Source organism: Rhagoletis pomonella, unplaced genomic scaffold, assembly GCF_013731165.1.
Source record: "Rhagoletis pomonella isolate Grant_MI unplaced genomic scaffold, Rhpom_1.0 Rhpom_scaffold_00007, whole genome shotgun sequence".
Lineage (NCBI taxonomy): Eukaryota > Metazoa > Arthropoda > Insecta > Diptera > Tephritidae > Rhagoletis > Rhagoletis pomonella.
The window spans coordinates 49810958-49821565 of NW_023458561.1; the positions used below are offsets into that span (position 1 = coordinate 49810958).

Genomic DNA, 10608 nt, shown 5'->3' on the forward strand with positions numbered 1-10608 from the left:
AAGTTTGAAACCTCATGCAAAATTTCAGAAAATGGTCATACTAGAAAATGGTCATACTCAAAAACTATAAAAATCCGGGTGTGCAATTTTTAAGCGGCCAAGAATTTGCGTTAATTTTTCAGAATTTTTTCCAAAGGGGAATTGCTTTCATAAAAAAAAAATTTCGAACATATCTACTTTGTATAGAAGAAAATGCATAACACCGTAAGAAAAAAAAAAAAACCAAAAATCAACGCGAATTCTTCTAGACATTCTTCGAAAGCATACTAACTGAAAATGCTTAACTTTTGAGGTTATTCTTTTCCAGCAAAAGACGAAGCAACAATTTCTTGTATTTTCCTTCAAAAAAACACAATGAAGTCACGTCTACTTAAGATTATAATTCCAAATTGAGAAAAATTTTTTTGTGTTTTCTGAAAAATGGAGGAATTTGCGCTAATTCATCTTGATGAACTTTTGCGAAATTTACACTTTTCCCTCTGCAATACCCAAGCACTCAATCAAAACTTAATAAATGCTTTTTCTTACCTTCCCACAGCGGTTCATCGATCTCCATTTACGACTTGGCAACACTCAAAAAGCGACGCAATCTACCATTTCCCCATGCCACTGCCAAAGCATCTTTCATGTCATTCACCGCCGATGGCAAAACAATAGTGGTGCTGACCAAACCGCCAGAGGAAGCATTATACATGCTAATGTTGGACAAGACTGGCACCGTTATCGAATCACGTCCCACTGCGAGCACGGCACGCGGCAGTGTAGACTGTTTCGCCTGCAATCCACAAGATAACGCTTTGGTCGTCGTAGCTGGTGATGGCATCCTACTTTTTATGGCCAAGTCTGAGAAAGGCATAAATGTTAGCAACAATGTTAAAGTCGATTTCTACACCACTTCGATGGACTTTATTGCCAATGATTTGCTGCTGATTGGCACCAGTCAAAATGAACTGATTATGGTTGAAAATGGCGATGTAAAGCTGAGACAGCGTGCGCATGATGCTGAACTTATCGATATTTTGTGGGATCAGGATGCATTGAATAAGGAGTTGGAGCATAAGACACCGACCGAACTGAAGCTCAATGATGAGCGCGTAGTATGCATGACAGCATTTCAACGTGGCTTTGCTTTTGCTATTTTCAATAGGGTATTCGTATTTGAACGCGTCTCCAAATTCAAGTTGGAGCGCAAGACAATATTGACTATACCTTTTGGATTTGCACCCGAAAACACTTATCAGATAACAAATATTGCGATATGTGCGCGTCAAGAGACAATCATTGCGACCACCAAGCATGCGCAAATCTATGTTGGCATACTGATCGTGCCGGAAACTTTGAAGGCCAAAGAGTTGCAATTTCAACCGCTGGGCGCTTGGATACACCTTTCGGAGATAACTAGCATGTCGGTGTGCTCATGGAAGCCCATTATAATGACGGCATGTATGTGAAAAAAAAAAAATATCAATCTATGAAATGAAGTGCGCTGCTATTTTTGTTGTTATTGCTATTTTAGCGCGCGATCAAACTGTACGCATTTGGAACTATGAGACCGACAAGGTTGAATTGGTACGCAAATTCCAGGTGGATGTGAATATCGTGGAGCTAAATTCAACGGGATTGATGGCGGCCATTGGGTTTTCAGATCAGTTGCGCATCACGCAGATATTTATGGATGAACTAAATGTAGGTGGAGAGAGAAAATGCATGGCATACATAAATACATATATTTAGTATAATGGTTTTCCATTTTTTTAGATCGTTAAAACATACAACTTTCCACGCTGCAAAGATGTCAAGTACTCGAATTATGGCCACTTTATGGCGGCTGCTTATGACAACGTTATAAGCATTACATCTGTATATAATCTGGAAATTTTGAAGCAATTGAAGGTGAGTGGAAAGTATGGCTATATAACACCGTTCGACAAAATTTAACTTTTCTTGCACCCATCAAAAAATTAAGCATTTTGGGAAAGTCAATAGGGACAAATGTGCCCGTATTTTGCCGTTTCATAAGATCAAGTAATTTCTATGTAGAAAAAACAATCCTTAATAACCTCTTTGCTGAATCGTTCAATAGAATATTGTGGAATAAGGATCTGAAATCAGTTTTCAAAAATTCAATATGGCAAGTTCTTTGAGTCGCTGATTACAAAACTGAAATCAGTTTTAGAAATTCAAAATGGCGAGGGATTTTAAAAAATTGTCAGTCTTTTATAAAAATGTTTATTCAAAGTTTCTTTGAGTCGCTGATTAAAAAGCTGAAATCAGTTTTAAAAACTTCAAAATGGCGGATGGATTTGTAAAACATCAGATTTTTATGAAAATTTTTGTCTAAAGGTTCTATGAGTCGTGGATAACAAAACCGAAATCAGTTTTCAAAGAAACAAAATGACGAAAGATTTTTAAAGTTTTTATAAAATTCTGTATCTAAAACTGGAAACAGTTTTAAAATATGCAATATTAGGGATCCAATATGGAGAGAGGATTTTCTAAAAAATTATACAATTTTTATGAAATTTCATTTCCAACGGCTTTTTGACGCGCTGATTACATAACTGAAATCAGTTTTCAAAAGTTCAGTATGGCGATTATGAGATTTTTATAGAATTTTATATCCAAAGTTTCTTTGAATCGCTGATTGTAAAGCTGAAATTAGTTTTCAAAACTTCAAACAATGTCACAGGTTATACATACATGTATAAACTTGAGCAAAAAATGAAACGCAAATTTTTAATTTTTGAATCATAATGCCGAATTTCCACTAGGTATTGAAATGACAAAAAATGTATGCCATTTAGAAAAACGCCATGTGGAAATGAACTTAATGACTATTTATGTAATGACATGGTAATATATATCAGCTGTTAAGATCAATTTGTGGCATGCACTCTGTCTAGTATACAGTAAAGACTGACGCTACCGTTATCGGAAGAATTCTTAATATCTTCTTCAACAAACTGATTGAGCCGAACCATGAGTGAGGCATCAGACCAAGAACCATTGCCCAAACTAAATTGAGGATCTCCACTAAACGATGACTATGTAGACTGAAGTCCAGCAAACAGGTTCTACTCCGGATAAACTCAACCAAAACCGCCTTCACTTCCTTCCCAAGAATAACCCTACCGGAATGAGAACTATAGCCGTAAGTGCTATCTTTCGAAGGTAAAATATCCAAAGTCATTAAAGTCTCAATTAGGTAAAAAAATGGTCTGAATAATCCGAATAGTAGACCAAACGATTTTGAGATGTTCATTTACAAAACTAAAACGATTATATATCGTATTCCTTATTGGGTATCCTTGAGCGTACGCCATTTCATATGTACTACCATGGAGCAGAAAGCGAATTTTAGTATGAAACCAAGGACGACAGAGTGTATAGGTAGACTTCCAACGCTTCCTGGCCTCTTCCAAGCGGAAATTTGCGGCATACATAAATCCGTTTATTGGCTCAAAACTCGGAAGCAGGGTAGGAGGTGAAGTTGCTGCTATATAGGACACACTTACATACGTACAGAAAAAGTCATATGTAAAAATATCTACATCTACTCTTGACTCGGTCATACACAATTCAAAAACCACTTTCACAGTCCTGAAAGGGTTTAGGCATGCCGCTCACTACCTGTAGGCTCATTCTAAAGGACTTTCCTCTTAAGCAAGCAAGTGAAGGAAATTTATTTTTTCTAAAATAGAAATGTAGAAGCAGACGACAGCTCATGGGTTCAGGATTTTTCTAGACATAGCCCAAGTAGAAATCCAGAAACATTAGATTTCGCACACTCCACACGATGGTTTGAGTAGGCCTAGGTGTGCCATGTGGGGTTAAAGATTATCAGGAGGATACAAGAGGGAATGGTTCGAAAAGCGTTCGAGAAGATGTAAGAAGTACTTCAGCTTAACAAGCAGCAAAGCACATACACTCGCTTTCTCGACATTCTTAAGGGAGTTAGGTTTTAGTTTTGTATATTAGGGTAGTGCACTACCCTCAAATGGCCCACTGTTGGTCTCTGTTATTTCCACATCCGCGGAAATACTCCCTGAATAAATTCATTAAAATAGTTCGTGAATAAGGGTTTCCTTTCCCTTTAAGTGCAACATTCGGTATTTGGTCCCGTCCAGGGGACCATCGCCCTCGCCGTGCTTCATTATCTTATCTATCTACCTATCTACTTTAGCCATCAGAGTTTTGTACGCATCTGATCCGCGTGTGTATTCACCAGCTATTTCATAAACCATCCGTTCTTATCTTTTTATGGCTTTTTTCATCGTTACTTTATAGGTGTTATGAATTAAATTGAGAACCTTGAATCGTATTAATACTTCTCCCTGCCGAATTTCTAATCAACAAATATGTATGTAATTCTATATTTACCTTCCATTTTTAGGGTCACAATGGGACAGTACTGTCTATTGCCTGGTCAGCCACGGACAAGTATCTCATATCTGGGGGCGCAGAGGGTGCAATCTATCAGTGGGATGTCGAAACTGGTTCACGAGTACAGGAGATCGTACAAAAAGGCACCGAGTACCGTTCCGTTTGCTGCACCTTCTGCGAGCCCCTCTCCATCTATGCTGCAACAAACCTTGGTGTATTACGTGAATTTCAAAATTCAGAAATCGTGCGTGAAATTGTCGTACCCTCCAAAGTGCGCACGCCACTGACAGATATGTGCTTGGCCCGTTCGGATCTCATTATGTTTGTGGGCAATGAAGATGGTGATCTATTTAATATTCAGTTACCATTCATGGATGCCGGTGGTGCATCGTGCACGCTATTTCGCTTCTTTACCAGCCAAATTAACAAACTCTTCTTCTCGTACGATGGCACATTGCTGTTGACAGTTTCAATGAATGGCACTTTAGCCATATGGGCAATGGATAATATTGAGGGCAAGGTGGCATCAATGGATGCGGATTTGATGCGTAGCCAAGAGGTGCTTATACCGCGTAGCATACTGCACGATAAGAATGAACAGATAGCCAATTTGGAAGTGCGTTTGCGGCAGCAAGCCGAAGAATTTCAATATCAGCTGAACCAGAATGAGATATTCGATGGTCAACAACTGGCCGAGGTGCATCGTAGCTACCGGCAGGCACTCGAGGAGCTTAAGAACAAGAATAACGAGACTGAGCAAAGACACACCGAGGAGATGAATCAGGTCAATTTACAAATAAATGATTTACGTGATGAACATAAGAAGCAGCTGGACAACTTGGCCAATCAGTATTCGGAGCGCATGTTGGTCGAATACCAAAAGTTTAGCAATTTGCGTGAAAGCATGCTAACGCTGCGCGAGAGTTACGAGAATCGATTGAAAACCTCGGCTGGCATACTGCAGGATACCGTGGAGGGACTGGAAACGGACTACAAACGGCAGCTGGACGAACGCAAAGAATTGATACGCGAACTTATGAAGGAGATGCAAGACAAGAAGATCGAGTTCTTTAAGTATTGTCGCGAAGTGGAGGAGGACAATGATCGCAACATGGTGGACATGCAATTGCAATACGAGAATAAATTGAATAACGAACAGAACTCAACACAATTGTGGCGCGGCAAATCTGGCGTTTTGGAAAAGAGATATCAAACGCTGAGCAAAGAAATCGAGAAGCTACTCGAGGAGGTGGACACATTGAAGGAAGAGCATAATAAATCACAAAAGAATATTGGACGTTTAACACGCTCCATCGAAGACTTGCTGAAAGACATCTCAGACCGCGATTATGCCATCAACGCCAAGGAGAAACGCATACAGGAGCTATTGCACAAGAATCAGGAGTTGGACAAATATAAGCAAGTGCTGTCGCACAAAATCGCCGAGCTGAAGGCGCAAATAGAGCCGCGTGAATTTCAAATCAACGACAAGCGAAAGCATATACTCGAAATGGAGAATGAGCTGCAGGGTTTGAATCAGAACAATATACAATTGGAATTGCAACTCAAGGAGCTGAAGGACAAATACCTCAGCAATGTGACCGAGTTGAAGGTGGAACGGCACCGCTCGCGCGCCGCACGGGAATGCATCACAAGCATTTGCAGCGAAATCTATCATGTCGCAGCGCACGTAGATTCGCCACAGCGACTTGTGGTGAAGGTGAAAGAATTATTTCGACGTCATGCCAGCGATGATGAGCTCAAACGTCACATTTCTTTGGATGCCGAAGTGCGCGATGAATTCCAGCGGCAACGCGCACAAATTGAGAGCGTTTTGAAGATTAACAGAAATCGACGACCCACGGTGGATGAAGTGAAGAGATATCAGAAACTTTTCAAAGAGAATGTGGTACTGCTCGATGAAGTGGATCGATTGCGTGAGGAGAATGTGCACTTACGCAATCGTTTGAAGAAGGATTTGGCAAAGCATAAACTATCAGGCAAATCTTAGTCAACAGACTATTTTTGAAATGCGATCATTTTAGATTGATATACAAAACCAATACGAGAGTTAAAATAATAGTTCCATTTTTTCTGCAAAAAAAAAATATTTTTTTGATGCTATTAAAAATCAAAATTTTGAAAAATTTTGTAGTAAAAAATTCGAATTATATTTATTACCATTGTCAAGTATTTGTAAGCTGTATTGTATGATTTTCGAAACTGCATTTTGTAATCAGCCCATTGACCGACTTACCGGACTTCCCAGATAAATTGATAGCTCATCGTAAAAGCTTTCTACAGTCTTACTGGTTTTCCAGTTTCGGGGAACTAGCCTATGATCACTCCAAAGACTAAAATCGTCCAATATGTGGTCACAAGTATCAGAATCGGGCTCGCCAAAATTGTCCTCTGTCGAATAAAATACATCGATGTCATTAATCGAATTCAGTCGACGCATCGAATTAAAAATATCGATGTTTCCGATGCATTGTGAATCGATCGCGTATCCCTGTATTCAACTCGAGTAGAGCCAACAAGCGGAAATGGTCCATTTTCAACTCGGGTTATAAAACCCTATTCAACCCTGGCTAAAACTTCTAAAATCGTTTGCGTACAAATTTCGACCCATGTTAAGATTTCTAATAATAATAATTGTTTGGATCTTACACACATATTAGTGTTCGGCCGAGATTCTCCTCCTTGCGCCGTGCGCGTTGATGTTGGCACACAAAGTGGTTGGACCCACAGCACGCCAACTCCGAACGGCGATTGTATTCTACAACGCTTTTCTCAACTTGCAATGTTGTATGTCCAGACCACCATTTATCGTCGATGTTTTTGCAAAACCGCCCATCGGCCAGTTGCAAAACCGCCTAAATCGCCGTTGTGGTAAAAATGAGATTTGGTAACCCTGAACTCCAGCCATATAGATTTATGCATAAAAATCGTTAAATCGTTATTAAAGCAACAGATTCGTAAGATTTTGTGGAAGCACGCTACACCACAGCGGCATCCTTAATTAGAGAATATGTAATCCCAACCTAGAGATCAATTCGTTTTGAACATAGGAATTGTGTTGCGCTTCTTCCCCAACAACCCGGCCTGCTTGAATTGGGTTTCGGCCTTTAGAGAAGTTTTCTATTGTGAATGGTTGCTTTCTCTCCACAATGAAGAAGCATCTCTCAATCAGCTGATTACTTGTTCTGTTTTTATTTATTGTTTTTGCAACTGCAGCGTAGAAAAAAATTGTTTACTCACGGTCGTAGGTCTGCAATGTTGCCGGGAGTAGGAATTTTCGGAACTGGTGAAATCACCAAGGTGCTTGTGCCATTACTGCGAGAAAAAGGCTTCGATATAAAAGCCATATGGGGGCCATTGAAGGAGGCAGAAGCAGTGGCACAGTCGCAGAAAATTGCATTTTTCACAAACAAAATCGATGATGTGCTACTTCGGAAAGACGTCGACTTGGTATTCATTGTATGCCAACCTTTTCAACATGCAGAGATATCCAAAAAGGCATTAGGCATTGGCAAACATGTTGTTTGTGATCGACCAATGGGACTACATCAAGCAGATGCTTTGAAAATGGTGCACGCTTCACAGTACTATCCGCGACTTATAACTTTGGTTAATTATTCGCTCCGTTTTCTTCCTGCCTTTACACACATGAAACGATGTTTACAGGAGGAACTTATTGGACCGATGAATGAAATATCGCTTGTCGATATACGCGTACAACTAGGGACGCTGTTTCCCGAGAAGTTCGATTGGATGTGCGATGCCGCTATGGGTGGCGGAGCATTGAATTTGGTTGGTAGTCATGTGATCGATTTGGTCAGTTATCTGTTACAACAACATGCAGTTCGCGTACACGGAGTAGTGCGTTCATATACGAAGACAACTGCGGCAGTAAATGGCATACGACAAATTTCAGCTCCAGATTTTTGTACATTTCAAATGGAATTAGCAGGTGGAGGCGCACTGGTCACTGTGGCTCTACACAGTCATACAGTGCCTGCTAAAGCATTTTCACAAGAAGTGCTAATTTGTGGTAGCAAAGGTCATTTGGCTGTACGCGGAGGAGATTTATTTGTATTCAAACACAAAGCAGATCCACCACAGTTGAAAGAAGAAGCTGTCTACGTTGATGTTCAGGATTTGCACTTTGCCACTTCAGAATCTATGTTGCCACGGCCTTACATAAAGGGTTTATGCAAGATGGTGGGTGCATTGAAGGAAGCGTTTGCTGATAAAGATGCTTCGTGGGTAAAGGAACCTGTGCAAGCTGCCGCAACATTCGAGGATGGGCTATATGTTCAGGCGGTACTAGATGCTATTCGTAAATCAAGTGAAACCAAATCTTGGCAACGGGTTAGAATCACACCGGAGACACCTTCGAACCACGAACAAATAATGACTTTTGCGCGCATGTCAACTATGTGAAATCACCAAGTTTCGCCAAATTGCTAAACCCGTTACATATTACTACTCGAGGAGAATTAGGTTTTCCCGGGAGTTTCTAATGCATTTCACATTCTTATGATAATATACAAAGTGGTGGCCTGTTAACTTAAATTCTCTTTGTATTATATCCTAAACATTGGAATAATTTACTTACATCCATACATATTTCCACACCTCTCGAAACGTAACAAAAAAAAGTCGTAAATTTCTGCATTATAAATTTCTTTATAAAATCATTTTATGCATATTTAAACTAAGTGACTTAGTATTAGTTGAAGAAATAAAAGGAAAACAAAAACAAATACATATGTATAGACTGTGTACTGATATATGGACACAACTTAAATCTGTTATTTACATTCACGCTTCTACAAGCACTTTCTTTGAGTGATCTGATGCCGTTTTTTGCTTTTTAGTCGGCACATCAGCAGTTTCAGTAGCAAAGGCAGAGGCATCTTCCTCCGCAGGTGCAGCTGGCTCGGGCAAATCTTCTGTCGGCACCTCCGGTAATTTACTAACCTCCTCTTCTGCAGCAAGTGCATCCAATTCCGCCAAAACATTTTCTTCATCTTCTGCACTAAGTGCTCCGGAGAGTATAGCATCAATTTCTTGTTGTTTTTCTACACCCTCTCTTGTTTCATCCATTATCTTTTCTATTTCATTGATATCCATCAAATCATGTACTTTCTTAAGTGCGGCATTACCCTGTTTAAGGCCTTCTATAACTTGTAACTCCACCTGAGCAAATTCCAAATCGGCAGTCATTTTTTCCAAGTTTTCCAGTTGTTTATCTGCATTGCTAAGCTGAGTTTCTTGGAATTTTTTCTTTCGCAGCAGAAGCTTGGCACGACTGAAAATTAAAAAAGTTGCTGATGTAGATTTTTTTATTTCTAGCCATTGTACTTACTCTCGACGGCCTGTTTGTAAACATTTCCTAGCCAACTCTCGGTCTTTCTCAAGTTGTAATTCGATGCGCTTCTGATATTGCTTCAGTTTATCCCGCTGTTGCTTCAGTCGCTGAAAAAGGAAGACAACAAAGGAACCTCATGCACAGACAAAAGGATTTACACCCCATCAAAATCCATGTGACTCACCAGCACCGCCTTATCATGTTCGGTTACACGGCTTTGCTTTTTACTTTTGGAAAATAGTGAACCCATTGCAGAAAATATTTATCTATTTAGTCTGATTAAGTTGTTTGGGCAGTAGCTCAAGTTTACCATACGTCGGGTAAATTCTTTCCCGTGTTAGTAGTTCGTAAACAATTATTTTCAATTGATTTCCTATTTTTACTTTTATAAAATATTCTAATGAAAAAGTCAAAACAAATAAATTCTGCTTCTTTTGACTCACATCATTCGCCATCGCTTGAGGAGCTGCCAGATGTTCAATCGATTGGAATGTTCTGTTTGAACAAATAGCGTAAATTTACGTTATCGATCGAATTACGAAAGTAACGAATCATGAAATCTAGTTTACACAACAATTTAACAACTAATACATATTCTCAGTCGTCTTGTCTCAAATTCAATTTTTTGGTCAAAGTCACTTCTACTTTTTGTTCAATTGAAAAACTGGAATGACGGTTTAATGTACTAGAGATGTCAGTTTTCAAAAAAAAATCGAGGCATCGATACATCGACTATTTATACATCGAGTGGAAAATTTTCGATGCATCGAAGCAAAACATCTATATTTTCGATGCATCGATGTTTTTCTGACATCCCTATAAGAAACCCTACGAATAATTGTTGTTGC

The 10608-nt window shown here is 39.5% G+C and overlaps 3 protein-coding genes across 3 annotated transcripts; 2 read left to right on the forward strand and 1 right to left on the reverse strand.

The window, feature by feature from the left end:
* The first annotated feature begins 542 nt into the window (after positions 1 to 542).
* LOC118742992 (cilia- and flagella-associated protein 57) lies at positions 543 to 6472 on the forward strand. Its single transcript, XM_036475439.1, has 4 exons — positions 543 to 1443; positions 1517 to 1686; positions 1759 to 1893; positions 4394 to 6472. The coding sequence occupies exons 1-4, from the start codon at positions 627 to 629 to the stop codon at positions 6392 to 6394; spliced, it is 3123 nt and encodes a 1040-aa protein (XP_036331332.1). The 5' UTR covers positions 543 to 626; the 3' UTR covers positions 6395 to 6472.
* Positions 6473 to 7572: 1100 nt separating this feature from the next.
* On the forward strand, positions 7573 to 9156 carry LOC118742994 (glucose-fructose oxidoreductase domain-containing protein 1). The gene has a single exon (XM_036475441.1). The coding sequence runs from the start codon at positions 7660 to 7662 to the stop codon at positions 8827 to 8829; it is 1170 nt and encodes a 389-aa protein (XP_036331334.1). The 5' UTR covers positions 7573 to 7659; the 3' UTR covers positions 8830 to 9156.
* Positions 9052 to 10601, reverse strand: LOC118742995 (charged multivesicular body protein 6-A). The gene is made up of 3 exons (XM_036475443.1): positions 9945 to 10601; positions 9758 to 9867; positions 9052 to 9700 (listed from the first exon to the last, which is right to left on the reverse strand). Exons 1-3 carry the CDS (start codon positions 10008 to 10010, stop codon positions 9211 to 9213), a joined length of 666 nt encoding a protein of 221 aa, XP_036331336.1. The 5' UTR covers positions 10011 to 10601; the 3' UTR covers positions 9052 to 9210.
* Positions 10602 to 10608: the final 7 nt, after the last annotated feature.

What these genes read in the sequence shown, in the direction of transcription:
- LOC118742992 (XM_036475439.1), top strand. Translation starts at nt 627, where the DNA reads ATGTCATTCACCGCCGATGGCAAAACAATAGTGGTGCTGACCAAACCG. An exon ending in GCCCATTATAATGACGGCAT is followed by an intron (nt 1,444 to 1,516) that starts GTATGTGAAAAA and finishes TTGCTATTTTAG; the next exon opens with CGCGCGATCAAACTGTACGC. An exon ending in TATTTATGGATGAACTAAAT is followed by an intron (nt 1,687 to 1,758) that starts GTAGGTGGAGAG and finishes CCATTTTTTTAG; the next exon opens with ATCGTTAAAACATACAACTT.
- LOC118742995 (XM_036475443.1), bottom strand. Translation starts at nt 10,010, where the DNA reads ATGGGTTCACTATTTTCCAAAAGTAAAAAGCAAAGCCGTGTAACCGAA. An exon ending in AACATGATAAGGCGGTGCTG is followed by an intron (nt 9,868 to 9,944) that starts GTGAGTCACATG and finishes TTCCTTTTTCAG; the next exon opens with CGACTGAAGCAACAGCGGGA. An exon ending in TTACAAACAGGCCGTCGAGA is followed by an intron (nt 9,701 to 9,757) that starts GTAAGTACAATG and finishes TTTAATTTTCAG; the next exon opens with TCGTGCCAAGCTTCTGCTGC.
- LOC118742994 (XM_036475441.1), top strand. Translation starts at nt 7,660, where the DNA reads ATGTTGCCGGGAGTAGGAATTTTCGGAACTGGTGAAATCACCAAGGTG.